Genomic DNA, 25,807 nt, shown 5'->3' on the forward strand with positions numbered 1-25,807 from the left:
TGTTAGCTAGGGATCATGGAAGTTGTAGTCCCAAAACATCTGAAGGGCCAAGTTTGCCTATGCCTGACTTAGGGCTTTATAGGTCAATCAGTAGCCTTGTACCTGACATTGCATGGGAGTTGTAAGAAACAATAGCAACAAAATATCTGTGCATATTTGTAATCAGTGGTTAAAATCAGTGCATTTCAGTCCCCCATCTTAAGACAAAATGGCACCCAATGGTACCCAAACAGATGAAAACCTGCTTCTTCCATTTCAGGAACCATCATGCAAAATAGAGATTCAAAGGGTGCCTTTTCATGTAGTTTATATTGCACAAATCTTATTGTTGTAAACCTCTTTGATTATTTTATGACATAGTGGCAGTGCTTTTTTCTAAAAAATATTAGGGGTACTCTCATTTTGACTCAAGGAAATCACAATTTTATAGTTTAAATTGGGAAAAATAAATACAGTAAATGGACAAAAGTACAAAATGTTTAGGGGTATGCGTCCCACTGCGTCCCCCCCAGAAAAAAGCACTGCATAGTGGTGTATAAATATTTTTATATAGCAATGTGCTCACTGCGGCAAGAGGGCAAGTTAGCGTGCTTGTTCAGTTTTGGCCCTTCTATATAATATTTTTAAAATATATGGCCAGCTGATGACAGAAATGATTACTTCACTGTAGATCTTAATAGCAGGGCAGCAGTTCAAGTTAAGATAAAATGCAGTTGCTTTATTTCCACACGACTCTGGAGTCGTAAGGCTTAAGAAAACGGCCAGCTGGCAATATTCTGAAATTCTTCTTGGCTTTAGGTGCTGATAAATAGAAGAGTTAGGGTTTTGTTTTTTTCCAATTTGAAAGAATGCAACTACACTCCCCCCTCCCCAACCCAAATCAAATACTTATGCATGACTCTAAACTAGTACTGTCAGTCTTTTGCCTGAAATGTGTGTCTTGTTTGCCAAAGAATAATGTCATGGCCCCTTCAACATAGTGGCTAGTCTAATGCAAAACCCAACAAACTCCTAATGTGTAGGGTTACCATCTCTTTAATGGCTAGAACAGTCTTTATCAACTTGGTGCCAACCAGATGTTTTGAACTAGAGCTCCCATCAGCCCACCATAGGATGATGGGAGGTTTTGCCTCTCGACCGATAATGAAAGCAAGATGAATAGTGGACATAAACACCCAAAGAGGGACAATGTACTGTAGTGACCTAGCCTAGGTTGTTGAGCTTTTGGGGGGAACATGAGAGAGAGAGAGAGAGAGAGAGAGAGAGAGAGAGTGTGAGTTAGTTTTTAGGCTTTTTAAAAAGGATTTCAAAAGCATTTAAAAAATAATTAAATAAAAATCACCCTGCTTGCCATGCATCCGGGATTTCCTGGCCATTTTGCTGATTTGGCAAAAATCCACCTGGATGCCATTTTCAGAGCCTGGATGATGATGTTGTTGTTGTTTAGTTGTTTAGTTGTGTCCGCCTCTTCGTGACCCCATGGACCAGAGCACGCCAGGCCCTCCTGTCTTCCACTGCCTCCCGCAGTTTGGCCAAACTCATGCTGGTAGCTTCGAGAACACTGTCCAACCATCTCGTCCTCTGTCGTCCCCTTCTCCTTGTGCCCTCCATCTTTCCCAACATCAGGGTCTTTTCCAGGAAGTCTTCTCTTCTCATGAGGTGGCCAAAGTATTGGAGCCTCAGCTTCAGGATCTGTCCTTCCAGTGAGCACTCAGGGCTGATTTCCTTAAGAATGGATAGGTTTGATCTTCTTGCAGTCCATGGGACTCTCAAGAGTCTCCTCCAGCTTCAGAGAAGCTATGAACTATGCTGAGCAGGTTCCTGGATATGGCAGCCCTAACCTAGCCACTTCAATTCCCTGTTGAGCTCAAATCTCCATTAGGATAGGGTTGTCTCCCTAGAAATGGACTGAACAATAAGGAAAAGTGAAACTAAGGAAGGGAGAATACCTGTAACCCTTTTCAAATTGGTGGAAAACTTTAATTTCATTGACATACGGAGATTTAAACACCCACTGGACAGAGAATTCGCTTCTTTTTCAGAACCAAATCAGTCTGCCCGAAGAATAGACTCACTTTTGCTATTTCCAGGGTCCAACATATTCTCCCCGAATGATCTAAAATCAGTGGTAGAGCACATGCAAAAAGGACCCAGATCCCATCTGGCATCTCCAGATTGGACTACGAAATGTTCCTAATTAATACCCTGGAGAGCCACTTGCCAGTCCATGTAGACCTGTGTCAGAACTGTTGTAAAACAGGATCTACAAGAAATTTTGGAGCTGGATCTGAGTTCCTCTCTCTAGCTCTGCATTTTTCCTTATCAACACAAGGGTTGGTGACCGTGAGGACTGGGAGGGCAGAAGGCAGAGAGCCCCGCAAGTAGGTGGAGCTGAAGCCATTGATAGGCAGAGACCATTCATTCTTTCTATCTCCCCATCCTATATATTTTCTGAGAATCCTCCAGAAAAATAATCTCTCAAAGGACCTGCTGATGGCATTTTACCATTGTACTGTTGAGAGTGTATTAACTTATGGTCTCTGTGTGTGGTTTGGGAGCTGCACAGTCAGGGAAAAAACCAATGCTGTCCAGGGTTGTAAAGACTGCGGAGAGAATAACTGGGTGCACTCTTCCCATCTTGGAGCAAATGTATGCTTCCAGGTGCCATAAGAAAGCTGCAGAGATAGTGCAGGATAGTGCACACCCCGGAAATGATCTCTTTCAGCTTCTGCCTTCTGGAAGAAGGTAGACAGTTATGAAGACTAGGACTAGCTGCCTGAGAAACAGTTTCTATCCAAATGTGATTTTGGTTTTAAACGCAGTGTAAGGTTGTCTCTATGTGAGTATAGTGTATTCAGTTATGGGGTATCAGACTTTTTAAGGGCTAACAAGGCTGGGATAGTTGGGATAGCAGGCTTGTTGGTTTTTGAATGTCTGATACAGATTTTTTTCTTCCAATTTCATTGTTCTGTATGGGACAATGACAATAAAGATTATAGTATCGTATCTTCCTACCTGCTTATTTTCTCCCACAAAGCCAACACGTGAGGAGGAAGGGAGCTGACAGCCTGGTTCGACCCCAGGAAGTGGTTGTTAAGGGCATACTGAGATTGATGGGGCAGTACCCCATTTGCCATAACACACCACCCTGCCCTGGGACAAGGTGTGAAGGCCTCCAAGTGTACTATTTTGTATGCTAAGAGGGCACTATCCAAACTTCTGCTCACACTCACACAGCACATTTGCCAAAAGTAAAGTGCCCGCAACCGATCTACATTCAAAGTGGTGTGGTAGTGTGTATCAGAATGAATCATAACGTTTTGCCTATATCCAGTATTTCAAACTGAAGTAATATTTAAAAAAGAAAAAAAATTGGCCAGTGTTAACGGTGGCTGATGTGCTTTAGGGTAATTACAGCAAAGTCTTGTTATAACATCCTTGGCTTACTGAATGTCAACACTGTTAAAACGTTGGCCGTGCACTTGGTTTCTGCAGAATCCTATTAATTTTTTTCATCATTTTGATTCCTTTAAAGTGTAAAACTGGGCACAGTATCTTTCTACCCGGTTTGTGTGTGCTTGCACTGACTACCCCCTCCTGCTCAGCCTCCTCCCTAACTAGCTTTCTGGCATCCTTTTATTTAATTGCCGCATCTCTGCTAGTCTAAAGACTGCAGCACCTGTCAAGGAGCAGCAGCGCTGAGGCCACTTGGAAGTTTAACCTCTTGCGACGTTACAATCGCAAAAAGCACAAAAGGGCTTTATTTATTTTAAAAGTGTACACTGGTGGTGGCCCGGGAGGGGTGGCAGGAGCATTTTGAAAGTTGTGAATGAGGGAAGAGGAATCCCAATCTTATCTCTATACAGTGGTACCTCGGGTTAAGTACTTAATTCGTTCCAGGGGTCTGTTCTTAACCTGAAACTGTTCTTAACCTGAAGTACCACTTTAGCTAATTGGGCCTCCCGCTGCCGCCGGAGCACAATTTCTGTTCTCATCCTGAAGCAAAGTTCTTAACCCAAGGTAATATTTCTGGGTTAGCGGAGTCTGTAACCTGAAGCGTTTGTAAACTGAAGCATATGTAACCCGGGGTACCACTGTATAGCACATTCTGGTTTGCATCCGACTTTATTCATTTTATACTTGAGGGGATGGCTTCCTCCCCATCATACTTTCCACAACAACTTAAGAGCCGCCCCCCTAAAAAAATTTGTATGGGTGCACCTACCATTTTGACAGAGTGTTGGGTTAGGGGAATGTCTTCTTTATCATGTTTCCCCATTTGAGAGACTCGTTTGTGGGATCCAGGGAAGCTCACATGCCTCCTAGGTTGCTTCCAGACAACCTGTTTGTTGAGCGTTTTGTCCTGATTGGTCTACAAGGAGGTTAGACTATGCCAGTTATTTCTTGAGCTTTCATTCTGATTTGTTGGTGGGGTGGTTATATAATGTTGTGTTAAACTGGAGCCCAAAACAACTTCCATTTGCTGGTATGTAATTGAATCCTACGAGAAAATAGGGACATTTCAGAGTGTCCTTACACTAAAGTCTTTCAGGCATTAGGTGATCTTTTCCACTCTTAACTGTATTTAAAGCATTTTTGCTGTTTTAGAATACTTTGCAGGTGAAGGACAGGGTATTATGGATGTGTTTGTTGCCCTGGGTTTCTTTGGGAAGAAAGGTGAGATATAAATTCAATGAATAATAAAATAATAATAATTTTGATTTCCCCGAGCTTTTAACCTTTGATGCATTTTCTTTGTTAAAAAAATCTGCTGTGATTTATAGTGTTGTTAGTAGCGGTTCTCCTCATGATTACTTTGACATGTTTTATGAGGTATTGTCGTCTGCCCAGGAATAAACCTGTCTTGAACCACCTGGCATTAATTGCTTTAATTCTTGTGCTGTTTTAATGTGCTTGTTTTATTTCACATTTTAATTGTGGAGATTTCGCCGAATGTTTTGATGGAATTGTTTCATTGCGCATTTTAACGAATGTCTGTTTGTATTTTATTTTATTTTTTGTAATTGGTTTTACACTTTGTAAGTTGCTTAGAAACCACTTTGGCAATGAAGCGGAATATAAATGAATACGACTCCTACCAATAAATGCTTTAAAAAACAAACAAACAAAAAAACCCCTACACACACAAACACAGTGTTGTGATTTCATTTGCATTGTGGTAACCAGTTAATTGGATTCTCCCGAATGCTTGCTTGTGTGGTTGTGAAGTCTGGCTGCTGTTGCTTGTTGTGTTGTGGTGTGTATGCACATCTTCAAGCTGACACTAGTTTGTCAAATTTGAACCTTGGTATAATTTTTACTGAGTTTTTCTTCCTTCCTTCCTTACATGCTGAGCTGTATGACTTGTGTTCTCCATGCCGCATTCCTCTGGATTATCCTGCAACATGGGGCATTCTTTCTTCTTCTGCCCCACCCTGTAAATACTTCGTATATATATATATAATCCTAAATGGCGGCTCATGTTATCATAAGCCTGCATAAAAGTTAAGAGTGAGGTGTGGTATGGAAAGCACACTTGTGGTCTTAGCTCTGCTGAGTCAAGATAAGGGATAAACTAATATAGGCTTAGTCATACAATCAAGCCCTAACCTTACCTCATTTTATTTTATTTTATTGAAAATAAATAGCTAAATATCCATACCTGTGCAAAAAAACAAAGCGTTCTCAAACTGCTTTTCTTCCTCACCCCTGCTCCTTTTTACAGGTCTTCAGAAGACAAGGGATATCTTCACAGTGCATTTCCACACCCAAACATGTTCCTGAACAGCTGCTTAGTGGCCTTGGTATTTATGCTCCCTGCTGTACAAATGGGTAAGTCTGGATGGATTTAATTGAATGGCCACAATATTCGTTTTATTTTCCACATTTTGTGTTCTGTTTTGTTTTTTTAAATATCGTGAGGGGTTCTTAAGTCAGGCTGCAAATAAATTTTTTAAAAAAGTTTGTATATATAATAATAATAATTAATAATTTTATTATTTGCAGCCCGCCCATCTGACTGGGTTTTCCCAGCCACTCTGGGCAGCTTCCAGCACATACAAAAACATAATAAAACATTATAACATTAAAAACTTCCCGTTTAATTTAATACGTGAAATATGATGAGATTCATAAATTGCACATAACCCCAAAGTGCTAGGAACCGCCCTCCTTTTTATTTATTTGCTTGTTTCAAAAGATGACAACTACAATGACACACACACACACACAAATCTTTTTTTTAAATTGGCACATAAATATTAATATAGTTTTATTCTGGGAAGGGAGAGTCACCTGTTTTGCTGCCAAGCAGATAATTCAAAAAGCTTAAAGGTATTTGTATGGGTCTCTGTAGTTTCTCAGTCACTGGGCAGCTTTAAAACTCATCTAAGGCCAAAACAGCTTTAAAGTTCCTCTCAGTTCCTGTTTTTCTAAATTTACACGGATGGTATGGGTGCTCAAGCCATTAAATATGGAGTGCTAGAGAGTTTGTTTCAATGAAAATGCTGCTTATCCCACAGGTTCAAAGTGGGTGGATTAGGATTTTAAAGTACCTCCCCCTACAACTCATCATTCCCTCAAGCCCCCAGAAGCTGCATATTATTGAACATATTTTTCTTTTGTCTTCCCTGGTTTCTACTCTTCATGTCTTCCATTGTGGAACTCAGGGTGACATTTCTGTCACCTGACATTCAGAAGACATCTTAAGGCAGCCCTGTTCAGGGAAGTTTTTAACGTGTGATATTTTATTGTATTTTTGGTTTCTATGGAAGCCGCCCAGAGTGGCTGGGGAGGCCCAGCCAGATGGGCAGGGTATAAATAATAAATTATTATTATTATTATTATTATTATTATTATTATTATTATTATTAGTGGGGCCACTGTCAGGTGTCTCATCCAGACACAGACCAGACCCAGTCCTGCTTCGCTTCAACAAAGTTTCTGCTGCATCAGTTCAGTGGTAGCTCAGGTTACATACACTTCAGGTTACAGACTCCACTAACCCAGAAATAGTACCTCAGGTGAATAACTTTGCTTCAGGATGAGAACAGATATTGCACAGCGTTGGCACATCGACAGTGGGAGGTCCCATTAGCTAAAGTGGTACCTCAGCTTAAGAACAGCTTCAGGTTAAGAACGGACCTCCAGAACGCATTTAGTTCTTAACCCAAGGTACCACTGTATCTACTCTTTAGAAAAGAGGTTTTCAACCTTTTTGAGTCCATGGCTCCCTTGACCACGACATTCTTTCTGCGGCACCCCTGTGGGGCCCAAGAGCCCAGTTGTGTCACCCCTTGCCTGCAGAGCTGGCAGCCTCTCACCCTTTTTCGAACACCCTCCCTTGTGGAGGGTTCCCTCAGCCTTCTCTCCCCTCTCCTTGGGAGTCCTCTGGCCAGCTACTTCTGCCACCCCTGGTCTCTGAGCTGCCCACCCCCTCCCCAAATAGAGGTGCCTCCCAGAGGCATCATTCACCCGCGGAGCATATAGCCAGGGCTGCTGCAATAAACATCATCCAGCCCAGACACTGAGGTCCAGCGCCGAGGGCCTTCTGGTGGTTCCCTCGCTGAGAGAAGTGAGGTTACAGGGAACCAGGCAGAGGGCCTTCTCGGTGGTGGCACCCGCCCTCCCAGCATATGTCAAGGCAATAAGTAACTATTTTACTTTTAAAAGACAACTGAAGGCGGCCCTGTTTAGTGAAGCTTTTAATGTCTGATGCTGTATTGTTTTTAATATTCGCTTGGAAGCCGCCCAGAGTGGCTGGGGAGAACCAACCAGATGGGCGGCGTATAAATAATAAATTATTATTATTATATTGTGCAAGCCTTTGGGAGGCAGAGATGTGAGAGGGCAGAGGAGGGAGGGAGGGAAGAGGGACAGAGACCAGGGTTGCCCACAGCACCCCTGACCCTCATTCAAGGCACCCCAGGGTGCCACAGCACACTGGTTGAAAAACACTGCTTTAGAACAGGAGGTGCTCTGAACTCCAACTCCCATCATCCCCAGCCTGTGTGGGTGATGGACAGGGAAGAGGGAAAATGAGGTCCAGCAACATCTGGAGAGCAGTTGCTGCCCCCCTGCCTTTAGAACATGCCCTGTTTTCATGAAACACATTTCCAGAAATGAATGCTCAGAATTCAAAATTGCTACTCTCTCGTTAACTACCTGTTTTGCTTCTCGGGCTCAGGAAGTTTTCATCAGGAAGCAAAATAACTAATGCTATACTCGGGCCCATTGTTTCTAATCCCTGCGCAATGACAGAGGAGGGATAGAATACAATCTGACCTAGGAGAAGGGAGAGAACAGGAAATTCGCAGCTGGGTGTGAAATTTCATCTGTGATGGAGGAGAGATGCAGAGATGTACCTTGTAAAACTGTCTCTCTCTCTCTAGCAGAGAGCAGGCAGTCAGTTCTTTGATTTGCTTCCTAAGCCCTAACCACCTGCCATCTGCGTAAGGTGAAATTCCCTCATGCAGTTCTTGAATTATTTGCTTAAGCTGTCATTACTATAGGCTATTAAAACTGTCCCTTCTGCTCATACAGCTGTGCATCTCCTTCTAGGAGCCCGGACAGGTGTTCCCTGAAATATTTTTATAGCCCAATCAACAGAGCATCTAATCTTCCTTTCATTAGTTTGTTCGTTAATGATCCCTTTAGCTCAACATTCGGTTTCCAAGAGCAGCCAGGCAGATGCCAAAAAGGAAGTTTAGAAGAGGACACGAGGGGGAGACCCAGCTCCTGAAGTTTTATGGCCCCTGGTGTTCGGAGTTTGTCTAACACGGGGCCTAGTGCAGTGGTACCTCGGATTACAGATGCTACAGGTTACAGACTCCGCTAACCCAGAAAAAGTACCTCAGGTTAAGAACTTTGCTTCAGGATGAGAACAGAAATTGTGTGGCGGTGGCTCGGCAGCAGCGGGAGGCCCTATTAGCTAAAGTGGTACCTCAGGTTGAGAACTGTTTTAGGTTAAGAAAGGACCTCTGGAATGAATTAAGTTCTTAACCAGAGGTACCCCTGTATCTATAATTTAGGAAGCCAGGTGTAGAAGTGCGGGACACCCAAATCTAATGCAGTGGTTTCAGAATACTCTAGGGTTCCTCAGGTTTGCAGAAATATATCTTTTTTTTTGTTTTTAAAAAATATGAAAAAAATTATTCCACATATAACAACATCATACAGATAACCTAGCTTCTAGGTTAAGCTGGGATATTGCATTGCATAGTATATATTTTTTGTAATGTGTTATTTTTTAAAAAGTAAATTACAGTCTGGTAGGAATCTGTGAACTCTCTGGACCTTTGAACATTAAGGCTGTCAGTTGAAGGGAAGAAGGGAAAAAGGGAGGATATTTTGCCTCTGTGGTAACCTGGAGGGGAGGATTAGGGTGTGCGACAAAGGAGATTTGTTTTATTCACTTATTTATATATTTCAGAGTTAAATCCTGCTCTTCTTTCCCAAAGGGAATCCAGGGCATCTTGCAATGATAAAATTACATAAAACAATTCAAAACAATATTGTAATATTTTGAATTCAGCGGTTAAAACCAGCATAATGAAATATATTAAAACTGACCTGCAGAATTGTGCAAGGGGAATGCTGATCAAAGCCAACCATTAATATTTTACAGGACAGAAATTAACAGAATGAAAGTCAGTTTGGGTTTTGTTTTGCTATTTACTTACTATTTTTAAATTACTGGAAGTTAGAAACATTTCCGGATTTATTTTAAATCACTCAAAGATCTACTAAGAGATCCCGTGTCCATGCCTGTTCTATGGAACTCGTAAGAACGTATGAACTCTGTCCTTTAGAGCTGGTCACTCGAGGCTAGAGAAGAGCGAAGGTGGATTCAGTCAAGAAACCACAGGCTAGCAGATTGACTGATCCCTTTCCAGGGTCTCTTTCAGCCCTGGACTTGTTTGTTTTTTTGGAATGTGACAGGAAACTCAATGCAGATGGAGAGAGTTTGTTTAGAATTCTCAATTTATCTTTCCAATGGCACAAGAAAAGAAAAGAAAAACACACACACAGCAGTATGACTCTTGTCAGTCAGAGAATTTCCTGAATAGTTGCAGTGGAAAGTATTTAGAGGGCAAAAGAATGAAATGTGATCCTCCTTTCAGAGAGACTTGGCAGGGAGGAATTGGGGTTGGTTGTCAGGTTAATTTCAAAGGACACATCTGGACCATACAATTAAAGCACTCCGATACCACTTTAAACAGTCATGGCTTCCCCCCCAAAGAATTCTGGGAACTGTAGTTTGTTAAGGGTGCTGAGAGTCGCCGGGAGACCCCATTCCCCTCCCAGAGCTACAATTCCCAGAACTCCCTGGGAAAAGGGATTGATTAAGACACTGTGGGAATCCATTGATTCCATTAAGTCTACTCTGAGCACTTGGTTTGCGCATTTGAAAGTGCACTGGCTCCCAACCCCAGCTCACTGCCAATCCAAATAGTAAACATTATCAGAACAATGCAGTCCTAAGCATGTTTACTTGGAAGTAATTCCCACTGCGCTCAGCAGAGCTGATTCCCAGCAAAGTGTACAGAGAATTGTAGACTGAACGTGTGTTGAGTTGCACCGGATCTTTAAGTGAAGTATGACATGCATTGAGGGTCCTTATACAGTACAGTGGTACCTTGGGTTAAGAACTTAATCCGTTCTGGAGGTCCGTTCTTAACCTGAAACTGTTCTTAACCTGAAGCACCACTTTAGCTAATGGGGCCTCCCACTGCTGCCGTGCCACCGCTGCGCTATTTCTGTTCTCATCCTGAAGCAAAGTTCTTAACCCGAGGTACAATTTCTGGGTTAGTGGAGTCTGTAACCTGAAGCGTCTGTAACCTGAGGTACCACTGTACTTGTACCTCAAAGGCCATACTCATAAAAATAGGACAAAACCATTCCTGTCCCCGGGGATGTGATGTTGCGGGCTGGGAGCAAGCCCTCCCCAAGCGCATGGGGCGGGATAGCCCCTGCGCCATTGCTTGGTCCTCAGCCACATCAACCCAAGGCTATCCAATCCGGACGGTCCAGAGCGTGGCACAGGCTATTTAAACTGCCCACAGCCGAGGACAAGTTCCTTTTCTCCCTGCTCGGACAGTTCTCCCGCCCCCTCCCTTTGGTTAGGCTCTTTATCTCCTGACTTCCTATGGACTTTGGTTGGTCGCCTGTTTTTTAACGGGGGCCTGGTAGGAATTTTTTCCGCTGGGCAAATTGGCATCAGCCATTTGGTTTTTCGCAATTCGTCACAACTTTGTAAGGTTAGGCGGTTAGGCATTGGAGTATTAGGTTGAAGGTGAGGGGAGGTAGTGGCTATCATCTACCCCTCCTATTTCAAGGGTATTCCCTTAAATGAATCTGAGGGGCGTGGTCCCTGTCCGAAGCCCCAGATGGGGGGCTAGGGCCATGGCACGACCCCTAGCAGTGACCCTGGGGGAGTTCCTAGTTGATGTGCATCAGCAGGGCTCCCCCTACTGGTGGTTAACCCTTCCAAGACTCCTGCAGATGGGCAAGACTCAGATATAGCCATGTGGTTTCCAATGCCTAAGCCAATACCACTCACATTCTGTAACCAACAAAGTATTGGCCTTTTTCGTCCATTAACCTAAAATACTGTTTCATGTGTCTTTATTCCACTTCCTGGGAGGGTTTGGGACCTTGCCACGCAATGAAGATTAATTCTATGGAACGCCCAGTTATGGACCATTTTGACTATTAAGTCTTTTCCAAATATGTCCCAATTAGTTCAAAGTCATTGAGAAAGGTTTTCAAATAAATATTCCTTGGGAAGGGTGCCCAAATAAATCCCCCCTGTTCAGCTTACTTACTGATCAGCTAAAATAATTCTTACCAGCTCCTGATGAACAATTAGAATTATTTGGACCTACTCCCCAAAGAAAACTGCTTTGAGAACACTTTCCCAAGGACTTGGGACTAATTGGGAAATATTTGAAAAAGACTTGGCAGTTGAAACGGATCTATAACTGCTTGTTCCTTAGTATTATGTTCATTGTTTTATTTTCATGTGTTTGTTCTTCCAAGTACGTTGCAAGTGTATTTATATATTGGTAGGTTTTACTGCTTACTTCTTTAAGTACAGCCAGTTCCACTGTGAGATTAAATATGCTTAAGCATTCTTGGTTTTTATTTAAAGAGAACGATTACAGCCCACTTAATAAAACGTCTGCTTCAGAAGCCAATAGGAAAGAGGTTAAATTGTAAAGTTTAGGGTACATAGTAGACAAAGAATAAACTTCAGGGTTTCTGTGTGCGCGCATTTGTAGCCTGTGAGGCTGCTTTGTCATTGGTATAGACAGTACTGAGTTAGACAGACCAATGTTCTTCCACCTGGGGTCCACAGAAGTGAGTGGATTACAACTCCCATCATCCTTCACCATTGGGCTAAGCTGGCTATGGATGATGGGGGACCCCAGGTTGAAGAACACTGGCCTACAGGTTTCCTTCTCCCTGCCCTACCTGGAGATGCTGAGGACTGGACTTGGGTCTTTCTGCATGCACAGCAGGTGTTCTACCATGGAGCAATGGTCCTTCCCCAAAGAGAAAGAGGTGGCAGAAGTGGGGTGGTGGAACCGGGGGGGGGTGAGAATAGGGTTATAAAATACTATACAAAGTGGTGCTGATGTTCAGCTGTAAAATGTTGAGTGGCATGTGGTTAGAGTGTTGGACTAGGATTCAAATCAGGGTTCAAATCCCCAATCAGCCATGAAGCTGGTCCACAGTCACTCTCAGTCTAACCTAACGGGCTGGGCTGTTGTTAGGATAAAATGAAGATGGGGTAATAATAAATAATAATAATAATAAATTTTTATTTATACCCCGCCCTGCCCGGCCAAGACCAGGCTCAGGGCGGCTAACACTGAATATAACTACAGTAAAAACATTTTAAAAACAGCAGCAGTTGATTAAAATATAAGTTAGAATACAGCTTAAAATGCAGCCTCGTTTTAGTGGTAGCCTATAGATCAAAGCCATAAGGGAGAAAATGTCAAATATTCACCAGGGCCAACTATCCATGCTGGTCCTACATGAGCCAGCAAAAAGAGCCAAGGGAAAATTGATATACAAATCCCATATAAGGGGTTCCATCAAATAAATAAATAAATGGGGTGGGGGTTTAGACTGAGTCCAACCCAAAGGCCTGGTGGAACAGCTCCTTCTTGCAGGCCCTGCAGAAAGATGTCAAATCCCTGACCTCCTGCGGTAGGGTGTTCCACCAGGCCGGGGCCAGAGCTGAAAAGGCCCTGGCCCTGATTGAGGCCAATCTAACCTCCTTGGGTTAGACCTCCTTTCTGTCCATATAGAAAGACTGGGCCATTATAAAGAGATTTAGTGGTTCTTAATTGATTGGTGATGTGGTAGTGTTGTATAGTATTATTTATGCAAAATGATTTTTTTCTGGAGTTAAAGATCTGACTGGGAGAAACCTTGTTATGTTGAGCTCGTATTTTGCACAATTTGTAAACGGTATCTGTTTGATAATGTGTGGTTTGCTATGCCTAATAAAGGATATTTGAATCGAACCTCCTTGGGGCTCGGGACTTCCAAAGTGTTGTTATTTATGAACCTTAAGGTCCTCCGTGGGGCATACCAGGAGAGGAGGTCCCGTTGGTATGAGGGTCCTAGGTACAAGGGTAGAGCCACATATGGCACCTCGAGCTCTTTGGAGGAAATGTGGGGTGAAAGCACAATAATACCGTGATGAGCCAGGCCTTTTGGCTGCCAAATGTGGTGTCATTTTACCCATTATGCCTCATGACAAATTCATGTCATTCACAGCTTCCTTTGCTTATCCCTGCAGGAGCGGCCTCATCCTGTCCTGACCTGGATCCAGAGCTGGAACTCTGGAACCCTGGGCATGACGAAGATAACCAGGTGAACATCAGCGAAGGCCGGAAGCTCCTCTTATCGTCTTCTGCCACGGTCCATTCCATCAACATCACAAACGGAGGTAAGCTTAGCTTGCCAAAAACAAAGTTAATAGTTGGGTACACACACACACACACACACACACACACACACACACACACACAAATAAATCCACTTAATAGGCAGCGTTTCCAGGAGAAACCCAGCTTTGGGATGTTGCGGTGCATGAGATTTGATCGGCTATGTTGTGTGCATTTGAACTTGTTTTGCTTTTCTGGCTGGGGAAATTGCAAAGGCGACCCAACATGTTTGATCACTGCTGCTTGGTGACTTCCTCTTTCGACGCCCTGCTAATTATGCACTGTGCATGTAATTACAAGATGGGGCAGAGGCACAAACTGCAATAAAAAGGCACCCTGGTGCTGTCAGCAGTGGCTGGTAGCGTCAGCCAACGCTATCCATGTGAGCTTTTTGCTCTGCAAGTGCTTCTCTGCTTGTAGAACAACATGGCTCACGTTGCATCAGTCAATTTGCATGTAGGAGGACTTGGAGAGGAGTAGTACTGCCTTGGACGCACTCTGACATGCTCCCTTTCAAACTCTGATTCAAAGGTCTTACTCGCAATGCTGAAATAGACTTTTATTCTGTCCTTGAGACTGACCAATGCTTCTTTGCCTTTGCTGAGCAGGGCCAACATTAAGAAGCAAGACCAGGGATATTCCTATTCTGTGCCAACAGCTTAAAGCCAAATTGAGCACTTTGAAACTCTCAGCTTTCAGAGGATTATTATTATTTATTATTATTATTATTTTAAAAAAGTTTCTTGTCTTTATGGCAAAGTGTGAGGCTATTTGCCTGCTGAAATTGCAAGAGGCTGGTTAGGCGAGTGGGAGGTGCTGAGTAAGATTTCCTATGATCTGACGGTAGATTTCTCCTCCCTGTGACTATCGGAAGCAAAATAACATATCTGTATAATTTAATAGATGTTGGTGTCAGAATTCAGGTTTTCTTAGTGCAAAGCAGACACTGAATCAGGGCTATAAGCCAGGCATAGGCAAATTCCGGCCCTCCAGATGTTTGGGACTACAGTTCCCATCATCCCTAGCTAACAGGCCCAGTGGTCAGGGATGATGGGAATTGTAGTCCCAAACATCTGGAGGGCCGGAATTTGCCTATGCTTGCTATAAGCCATGGTGTGCATGGGCTTAAGAAGAAAACAACCCTGATGTTCCCAAGGTGCAAATATCTAGGCTCGAAAGCAGATTGCATAGATATATTCACAGCAGGGGAAGATGCTAATCCACCTCAGGCAGCAAAATGTTTGGGGCCGGCCCTGACAATGCCACATTCACATGTGACACACGTTTTCTAGCCTGTACTGAAAGTTTGAGGTACACAGAGCCTTCCTTTGTCCGTGGAAATCTTTAGAGACATTTAGAGGGGAAGAGGCCATAGCTTGGTGGTAGAGTATCTGCTTTGCATGTAGACATTTCCAGTTTCAGTCCCTGGCATGTCCAAGTAGGGCTGGGAAAGAAATCTGCCTGAAATCCTGGAAAACTTCTGCCAGTCAGTGTAGACTACACTGAGCAAAAACGACCATTTGTCTAACTCAATATGAGGCAGCTTCCAATGTACCTACAGCAGATTTAAAATAAAATAGAAAATCAGAAAGGACCCAATATGGGGTTTTTTACAGTTAGAACAATAAAGACATGTTTACGCTGTGCCTTATTAAAAGTGGCAAAATTAGGAAACCCAAACTCATGTAGTAAATAAAAGGATACTCTGAATTCTGGTTGATTTAAATCTTACCACACCATCAAAGCAAAACTCTCCTTTTTTTCCCCTTCAGGAAAGCTAGTGATTAAAGACAACACAGGACCTATTGTTTTGCGCACTCGACATATTTTGATCGAAAATGATGGAGAGTTTCATGTCGGGAGTGAGAGCTGTCCTTTCCGGAGCAACCTGACAATCATCTTGTATGGGCGGTATGTAATTAGACAGACTTCATCCCATAATTTTGAAGATTAGACTTCCTAGGCCCCTTAACACACACACACACACACACACACACACACACACACACTGGTCCAAGCTCCCTCATGAGCTCTTGGCAGGAGAGTTGCTATGGTGGTGTTGGCATAAAGACAATGGCTCTGAGGCGCTAATCTCCCGAGAGGTATCTGCGAGTATCGTGGCAGGACAAAGACCACACCCAAAATTTAACAGGTTTATAAACACATTGTGAACCACAGACCATTTATCCCAAGTACAGAAAACACAGGAAGGATTATCTTTGGGGTACCGTAAAAATTAAACCACATCTAGGACAATGATAAAAGCATAAGGTTGCATCTACTAGCAGTCATACTAAGAGTAGACCCACTTGAAAGAATGGGCCAAATTGTTGTTGTTGTTTAGTCGTTTAGTCATGTCCGACTCTTTGTGACCCCATGGACCAGAGCACGCCAGGCACTCCTGTCTTCCACTGCCTCCCGCAGTTTGGTCAAACTCATGCTGGTAGCTTCGAGAACACTGTCCAACCATCTCATCCTCTGCCGTCCCCTTCTCCTTGTGCCCTCCATCTTTCCCAACATCAGGGTCTTTTCCAGGGAGTCTTCTCTTCTCATGAGGTGGCCAAAGTATTGGAGCCTCAGCTTCAGGATCTGTCCTTCCAGTGAGCACGCAGGGCTGATTTCCTTAAGAATTGATAGGTTTGATCTTCTTGCAGTCCATGGGACTCTCAAGAGTCTCCCCAATTAACTTGGGTCTATTAATTTCAGTGGGTCTACCCTAAGAAGGACTTAATTGGATGCCACCAGTACATTTAACACAATGTATATTATCACAATGGTGTGATTTTTGGACACCATTTCAGATGCAAACAAATACTAATTCAGAGTAGCCAAGGAACAGCAGCAAATGCTTTGCTATTTAATTTAGTGTTATCATTATTCTGTTGCTGTCTAGGAGAGGCGCTTATGGGGTTTTCTGCCTCTGGTGCCAAAATAACTTGGTCCCCCTTGTGTACAATGCACTTTGGCTAGGAGGAAGGCTCAATGTGCTGATCTGCCACAGGCAGCAAAATGTTTAGAGACGGCCCTTACAATTCCACATTCACCAGTGATGTCTTATTTCCTTCAAGGAATCAATACTTAAAGCGTGTCGCTTTTCAGAAGATCTAAGCAAAATATGAGTACTACCAAGATCTAGCTTGAAGATTATAAATTCTGTAGACCTTCACATTTGTATTTATGAACTCAAATGATCTAGTTTTTCTTTAACCCCTTAGCGCTGATGATGGCAGCCAACCAGACAGTTACTTTGGAAAGAAGTATATTGGGGTGATCGATGGTGGGACTCTTGAGGTCCATGGTGAGAGGAAGCTATCATGGACTTTCCTAAACAAGACCCTGAACCCAGGTGGCATGCAAGAAGGAGGCTACTACTTTGAACGAAGCTGGGGACATCGTGGTGTTATTGTCCATGTCATTGACCCAAACACAGGGACAGTTGTCCATTCTGATCGGTGAGTCAATCTCTTAATTCCAATTCTACTCAGTTTCTTACAGTCTTAAGTGCAATTCTCCACATTTCCACATCAATCTGATTTTTTTAAAGTTCTCATGAAACCCACCAGAATTTTAATGCAATTTCCCTCGAACATACACATTTGTCTACGCAGTTTTACCTGATATGCGCATTTTTGCAAAATGATTTCCCCATACCAAATACATTTCTGTTATTATGTTATTTTCACAAATAGATGCACTTTGATGCACACTTTAGTGTGGGCATTTCCATACACAATGCTTGGCCACAGAACAGCATTGCAAAATTCAGAGAAGTGTGAATTTTGAAGGATGGCTGTGATTTAGTCTACACAGGGTCCCTTCAAACTCTTATGATTCTATAATTATATATCACAAAACATACTGTTTCATAAGGTGCAATTTGGGCAAATTTGCCTTTAAATGTGAACCGACTTGAATTTCTCCCCACCCCACGTTAACTGTGAATATTTTAATCAGCATAGATGAATTTTACCAAGTGCTACTTTATCTTTTCTTTGTGCTCTTCGTAGCTGAACCCACTGGGATCTGTACCTATATAGAGCTAGCTTTAGCTGACATAGGTCCTTAATATATGTGTGCTCAAAAAATGGGGCGATCCCCCTCCCACACGCTTCTTTTTCCAATTGCCACACTAACAGCGTCTAAGGAGAATGCTAGTAATGGGACTCTCTAGGAATTCTCTGTGTTGATTTATTGGATACTTTACTGCACGTACATGAAACAGATGTATACCCAGATGGGCTGATAAGGGCCTATTCTGCCGTGGCTCCCTCTCTCAGGAATTCACTCATCTTCTGGAGGTCAGACGTGAGTCAGCCAAGCATGCCGCCCCCCTTGGGGAATGAAGACTTTTCCTGGAGGAATGATTGCTTTAATGTACTGCTGCTTGCTTAGGCTGCTGACTTCAGAGCCGTGATATTGCTTCTTTCTGTGCTTCTACCTGGACAGTAGAAACATCAGGTGGTTCATAGCTACAAAACGAAGGAACGAGCAACCTACAAGTCACATTTTTAGACTGTGTGGACAAGCCCTGTGTATTGCTAATGAGCTTTTGTGTACTGCATTACTGATTCTGCTTGTGAGACACATTGGCAAGCCCTGTAAAGCATTGGGTCCCTCCAAATTAAGAGGGGCTTTTTGAGGGTATGTTCTGCAACATGTCACTGGCGTAGTAATAGGGCCTGGGTGGTGGATTTATATTGGCCCATCCACACATAATTCCGCTTCATTAGTTGTTCTGCGAGGCTTCCATGGGGTTGTTGCATTATTGCTGTCTGAAGGGGCACTCTTGCACTACAGCATAACAAGAGCTGGACAAAAAAAAAAAAGAAACTAGAACATTTGTGGTGTAAATAGTTACAGGATTTCAGCAGGAGGTTGTTGGGTATGCAGTGATTGGAAATGAAGTATGTATTGGTGGCAAGGAAAAAGATACCACCAAAGTACTCTTTGGTGGCGGGGCGCAGGTGGCACTGTGGTCTAAACCACTGAGCCTCTTGGGCTTGCCGATCAGAAGGTCGGCGGTTCGAATCCCCGCAACTTGGTGAGCTCCTATTGCTCAGTCCCAGCTCCTGCCAACCTAGGAGTTTGAAAGCACGCCCAAAAAAAGTGCAAGTAGATAAATAGGTACCACTCTGGCGGGAAGGTAAATGGTGTTTCTGTGCACTGCTCTGGTTTTGGTATTCCGTTGCGCCAGAAGGGGCTTGGTCATGCTGGCCACATGACCCGGAAAAACAGTCTGAGGACAAACCCTGGCTCCCTTGGCCTGTAAAGCGAGATGAGCGCCACAACCCCAGAGTCATCTGTGACTGGACTTAACTGTCAGGGGTCCTTTACTCCCGCCCCCCTTTGGTGAGTGAACCCTAGCAGAGATTTAAAGTCACAAAATATGAAGCAAAGTAAAGCATGGAAGTATGAGACCTTTAAAATATGCCCTAGTGAAGTCCAGAATTACCCTCTTTTTCCTGCATAGGAAAATATCACATGTTTAGTAAGCTAAAAATGGTTTACTTACAAACTCTCCAGAGGTCAAATTCATGTGCTTTTCCACCCAGCATTAAGTGAAGATCGCACAGGCAGTAAAACTTGGCTTAGTTATAGCGGTGAAAGTTCCCAAGCTATTGGTATAGGAACACAAGAATGGCTTCTCAGGTAGACTGAGTAAGATAAGGTGAGCTAAGCGTGGCAGGACAGCTTACTTTGTGGTCTTCAACCTTTCATTTTGTCTTATTACTTGTTTCCAGCTATATCTATAGATGGATCTATGGTGGCAAACTGCTGTTAATGTGCTCCTGCCTGTTTCTTTAGGTTTGACACCTACAAACTCAAAGGTGAAAGCATCAGACTCGTCCGGTATTTGAATGCAGTTCACAACGGTATGATCCTGGCAGTTGCGGTCAATGATGAAGGATCCAAAAATTTGGATGATTCAGCCAGGAAAGCAATGACCAGACTGGGCAGCAAGCATTTCCTCCACCTTGGTTTTAGGTAGGAGTCTGGCCTGCCAACTTTACCAACACAGAGGCCCTATTGTATCCTGCCTGTACCTAAAATAATTCTGCGTCCCCATCCCCCCACCCCAATAGCAAAAACATCTCACATAGTGATTTTCCCCTCTTCTTGCCACTTGGAGTGTTCAGAAGTTAATTAGATAGTTTGAAAGAGATTCAGTAGCTCAGCTGAGCATGTTTCAGTATGAGACTTGAGAACCTATTGCCCAACTTGGTGGAAAAGCCGTAGTGACAGAGCACTTATTTTGCATGCAAACATTTTCAGGTTAAATGGTTTGGCATCTCTGGGTTCCTCTGAATGCTTGGAGCACTGCTGACAGGTCAAAGTAGGGATTTTCCAGATGACCTGTTTGTTGAGTCTTCAACCTGATTTGCTTGCACAAAGCTGACATGGAGGTTAGACTATGGACTCAGCTAGACTGGTAAAGAAAAAGTGTTTTATATGTGTTGTATATGCGATATAACACTGTGACACCAGATGGCGCTGTGGAGTCCCGACTTTCCTTACCGGATTTCCCTGTATGAGTTTACAACGCATTGAACTGAGTCACTTCTTTGACGTGTCTATATCCAGCCTATATCCACTCTTTACTGAGCATTCATCCTGATTTCTTTGCCGCATTCTTCTCCTAACCATGAATCATTTGCTCACCCCACGTTTTTGCAATGCATTTCTTTGTCACTTTTGCAACTGCAAAAAGCCAGTTTCTTTTCTGGATTTGCTGTGCCAGCGTGACACGGCACCTTATTCTGCTTTATTTGCATACACCTAAATTTCCAAGTATGCACTTGGATCGCTTCCACTGAATACTGCCTGGAGGTGCCCATATGCAATACTGAGCTAGATAGATCAGGGGTCTGGCTGTATCAGGCCGGCACCGATTCACCCCCTGTGCTCCACCCAGCTGCTCTTCTCCCAAAAAAGACCGAGCTGCAGGGAGTCTAGCCACATCAGCCAAGAAATCCTCTTGATACCCACAGGCCTGGGCATCTCAGGTGGTTCTTCCTGCGAGTTAGCAAGGAAGCACCATAGGGCTTACTTCCAAGTAAACATGCACAGACTTGCACTGCAAGAGACTGTGCCTTGTATTAACCATATGGGCCATATTTTTGCATGTCTTCTTTTGTGTTTGTTTTTCTCTCTCTCTCCATTCTGATTTAATCAAATGGTTCTCATTTGATGTGTTCAGGTTCCAACAGAGCCGTCTACAAAAAAACAACAGTTTAAAAAAAAATAATCTCCTGGCATTTTAAGCAATTGACATGCCCTTTCTCCCACCAGCCCACCCCGCTCATTTGGAGGGAGATCATAGCTTCCCAAATGCCTTTGCCATGTGGTATGAAGCAAACATTTCCAGTAGTTGCACCTGGCCCCCTGGCAGATCTGTCTCAAGAATTTCATATTTGCAGCTTCCATTGGGTTTGCTGCACAGGGTTGCAAGGAGCGGTGCTTAGAGACAATGATGGCTGGGGCCCATTGGAGCCAGTAGGGTGGAAAACAGGGAGGCCAACAGTAGGTGGCGCCAGAGCCAACGATGGGTGGAGACCACTGATTCTAGTGTTGTCCTTCCTATTGAGTTCTGCAAGGGGGGAAGCTGAGACTAAGGAGGAGGATGTTCGTTCCAACACAGAAGTCTCCAGTGCACAAACTCTAGTTCACAAGTGAATGTTTGTCCAATATGTCTTCTGGGACCCTGAAAGTATCCTAGACGACCTATAGACTTCAAGACTTTGCACATTTGCAACGTGGCTTTTCTATATATATATAAAAAAGAGTGAAACTGGTTGATCAAGTGATCTGCTTATAGCCCATTCCCAAGCACAAACTGCTAAGATTATCCAGTCCTTGTTTGTGCCTGTTCTGTGCAAAATCCGTATTCTTCTGCTAATGTTCTTAGCGATCTCCAAAGCTGTGCCCAAGAATGCCAGCAGCCGTGAAAAAGCACGTATTGCTCACCTGGAGTTGATTAGAACATGTAAACCTAATTCCTAAATCTTTTATATATATATATATAAATGTTTTATTGGTTTTCCAATAATAGCCAAATTATGACAATAACAATTAATTTCTAATTCCTAAATCTCCAGCATTTCAAGAGAACTGGCAAGCATAGATTCATCTGAGGCCCTTTAAAACAACAGCAGATTGCCAGCTAATCAATAAAATGCGATGCATTGAGCATTCCCACTAATACCCTTTTTGTATTTCGTTTGCATCTTTTGCCAAATCTAGATTCTTTTAAAGGCCATAGAGTGGAGGCCAAGTATTTTCCGTTTCTTAGACATTCATTTCTGCAGAACTCTGTCACATAACGAGTTCTTTATGGGTCTGACCCTCAAACAACTTTCTCTGGAGGATCGTCAGTGAGCTTTTAACAAGCTTCCCCTCCCAAATTTGAATGTTTCGTAGTTTTCAGACTGCCCAGGTTTATCTTCGTCTGGCATTTGCAAGGTTGGATTCTCAGTTAAAAGCGGGAACTATGTTACGAGCTGAAGGAAATAAAGGGCATTTGAACAAGGAAGAGGATTCCTTGTCAGTATCTTTTCTTAGTTGGAAAAAATGAGGTAGAAAAGGGCATTATATAACTTGACAGATTTCATAAATCAGGTTGGCTGGGCAGCTTCTAAATGAAGTATTCTAATAGACTGCACACTTCTTTATGCTGTACATAAATAAATATGAAATACGTTTTTTCTTTTGATTTTTCTAGGCATCCTTGGAGTTTTATTACAGTAAAGGGGAGCCCTTCCTCTTCTGTTGAAGACCACATAGAGTACCAAGGTAATTAAAAGTAAATAGCTCCTTGAAACTGGAGGTTGAAATTAGTCTCTCTCTTTTGGAATAAATTTTATTAGGGTTTATAGAGAATAATACAAAACTTGATGTCAAATATTTTTTTCTTCCTTTTTATCCAAATTAAGACTTTGACATAAATACAATAAAAACATAAAGGGTGTGGGGAGAGAAAGGATTAAAGAAAGAGAAAGAGAGAAAGAAATAAAAAGAAATAAAAAGAGGTTTAAATGAGGAGAGAGAAAATCAGATGGTAAGGAACTTCCGATTCTTTGTCCACTACATATAAACAGTATTCACTTCATCCACTCCAATATTACACACAACAAAGCCACTTTCTACAAACAAACAATATCTCCAATTCTCAATTGCAAATGTCATTATTTCATTTTCTTTTTCACACGAAAAGTCTATGAGAATTTTCCACAAATTAGTCATTCTGACCAGAATGGTTTCCACAGTACATGCATTGACCTGGGGCAAATATAATCTGAAACCATGGTTTGTGGATATCATAATTAGGAACCCACACCATGGGGCTGATCCAGGCTGCCACTTCCCCCTGGGGGGAAAAAAGATCTTTACCAGAGCCAGTGTGGTGTAGTGGTTAAGAGCGGTAGTCTTGTAATCTGGTGAACCGGGTTCGCTTCCCCGCTCCTCCACATGCAGCTGCTGGGTGACCTTGGGCTAGACACACTTCTCTGAAGTCTCTCAGCCCCACTCACCTCACAGAGTGTTTGTTGTGGGGGAGGAAGGGAAAGGAGAATGTTAGCCGCTTTGAGACTCCTTCGGGTAGTGATAAAGCGGGATATCAAATCCAAACTCTTCTTCTTCTACCACTGTATCAGAGCAAATGTCAATTGGATTCTCCATGGATCAACACTTGCTCTGATTCAGTGCTTAAAGAGCAGGTTTTCCAGGGGAAAGTGGGAGGATGAACAAAAAGCTGCTCAGAGCTGTGCAGGGACAAGCAGAGGTGTGGACAAGTCAATCGTTTGAGCTTCCAGACAACAGAGTAGGCAAATCAAGGTTCAGAGCTGCTTGCCTGCTTTCGGATCCTATCTCCTCAGGACTAAGCTTCATCAGTTTACTTCTGTTGCTCATAGTGCAATAGTTCTTGAGGCAGAACAGGGGCCCTTTCATTGGAAAGCCTGTAAATTCAGATGTGGCTACAGCTCCAGTTTGCAGACCAGACTCAAACTGTGGTTTTAGTTTGTCGGCCCTAAATAAACCACAGCTTGTGGGCAGGTTTGGGTTCAGACATAAAGCGAAACCGCAGTTCATCTAAACAAACCTTGTTTTCGTGGCGCACCTGAACCCAGATGTTGTCCTCCCTTTTGCACTCCCAGCTTCATAGCTAGTAGGAAGTTCCAGGTTTTACGGAGCCCATTTCCTTGCAGGGAGAGTGCACCATGACTTGCCTTTGTAACAGGTGTGGGAGTACAAAATATACAAGCCGTGGATGGGAGGACAGGCAGGCGTGCAAGGAGGGCAATAAAGCAAAAGCTGTTTCCCAAACGCAAACAGCACACATGAATGCAGACACAAAGGCGTTTCCCAAAGTTCTTCCTCCTTCTTGGTTACCTTTAAAAAACAAACAAAACAAAAATCAACCTGTCAAATTGTTTCTCTCCCAGAACCTGCAAGAAACTAGTAGTGGAAAACTTCTCATCCTTTTAGATGTTTCTAAAGGCCACATTTCGAGTGGTTGGAAAATGCAGTTTTCCCTCCAGGACCTCTTGAGGCAAAGACGCCTGGATTTCTTGCAAAAGCTAAATGAATGTGTTATCTAAGAAAGATGAATTGGAATGGAACTTTCCATGTGCCCTTACTGCTGCATTGTTAAGACGTTCTTGCAGAAGGACGTCAAGGGGGACTTATTCTGGAGCTAGAATATGATGAGTGGGTGGGGGGGGGGAGAGAATCTCTAATTCTCCACCCTGACTATTTGTGCTGATTTTGCAGACTCTCCCTTTCAGCAGGGGAGCAAACACCCCATAATGGATGGGAGGAATGAGGCCAAGATCTAGCACTTGTGTTTGAAATGTTGCAGGTACTTACCAAACCAGTCCTAAATCCCAAGAGGAGCAGGAATGTTGAAGTGTCGACAGCTTCTCCGTACTCATCCAGAAGGGCTGGGGCTGCTAGTAACTTCTTGTACTTTGCCTTTTGCAGGACACCGCGGCTCAGCCATTGCCAAGGTCTTCAAACTCTTCCAAGCAGACAACGGAGAGCATTTCAATGTGTCTTCAACCAGTGAGTGGGTTCAAGGTGAGGCCTCACCCCCACCCTTACCACCATCACTATTTTTCACTAGCCTGAAGCGTGGGGAGATCCACAACGCACATTTAGGGCACATTCAACACACTTTTAAAGTACATAAAAAGGTAAAGGGACCCCTGACCATTAGGTCCAGTCGTGACCGACTCTGGGGTTGCAGCGCTCATCTCGCTTTATTGGCCAAGGGAGCCGGCGTACAGCTTCCGGGTCATGTGGCCAGCATGACTAAGCCACTTCTAGCGAACCAGAGCAGCGCACGGAAATGCCATTTACCTTCCTGCCAGAGCGGTACCTATTTATCTACTTGCACTTTTTGGGGGCGTGCTTTTGAACTGCTAGGTTGGCAGGAGCAGGGACCGAGCAACGGGAGCTCACCCCGTCGCAGGGATTCGAACCACTGACATTCTAATCGGCAAGTCCTAGGCTCTGTGGTTTAACCCACAGCGCCACCCGTGTCCCTTTTAAAGTACATAGCTTCCCCCAAAGAGTCCTACAAACTACAGCACCCAGCATGCTCAACAGACTGCAATTCCTAGGATTCCTTGAGGGAAGTCATGTGGATTGAATGTGCTATAACTGTATGGTTATATGATCAGCCTGTGTGGGCAGCTAAATAGAGCAGTTTGGGTGGGTCACCTTTCAGGGCATGAGGGCCACCTTCCCCTGGGTGGCAGTAGGTGGGACCAAAGTGAATAAAAATAAAAATGGGTGGGGCTAATGTAAAAAGTGGGTGGGCAATCCTCTCCCTCTTTCCCCATTCA

The 25,807-nt window shown here is 43.5% G+C and overlaps 1 protein-coding gene across 7 annotated transcripts in view; it reads left to right on the plus strand.

The window, feature by feature from the left end:
* Positions 1–25,807, plus strand: part of CEMIP (cell migration inducing hyaluronidase 1) — a 174,425-nt gene that overhangs the window by 85,992 nt on the left and 62,626 nt on the right. For all 7 annotated transcript variants that reach the window (XM_083475311.1, XM_083475309.1, XM_083475310.1 and 4 more), the window contains exons 2-8: positions 5,726–5,832; positions 13,817–13,966; positions 15,737–15,875; positions 17,180–17,416; positions 19,770–19,949; positions 22,684–22,754; positions 24,942–25,037. In XM_083475311.1, the coding sequence (XP_083331437.1) occupies positions 5,775–5,832; positions 13,817–13,966; positions 15,737–15,875; positions 17,180–17,416; positions 19,770–19,949; positions 22,684–22,754; positions 24,942–25,037 (931 nt within the window). In that variant the 5' untranslated portion in view covers positions 5,726–5,774. The remainder of the gene's footprint in view (positions 1–5,725; positions 5,833–13,816; positions 13,967–15,736; positions 15,876–17,179; positions 17,417–19,769; positions 19,950–22,683; positions 22,755–24,941; positions 25,038–25,807) is intronic.

Source organism: Podarcis liolepis, assembly GCF_965112155.1.
Source record: "Podarcis liolepis genome assembly, chromosome: 14".
In the NCBI taxonomy this organism is placed as follows: Eukaryota; Metazoa; Chordata; class Lepidosauria; order Squamata; family Lacertidae; genus Podarcis; species Podarcis liolepis.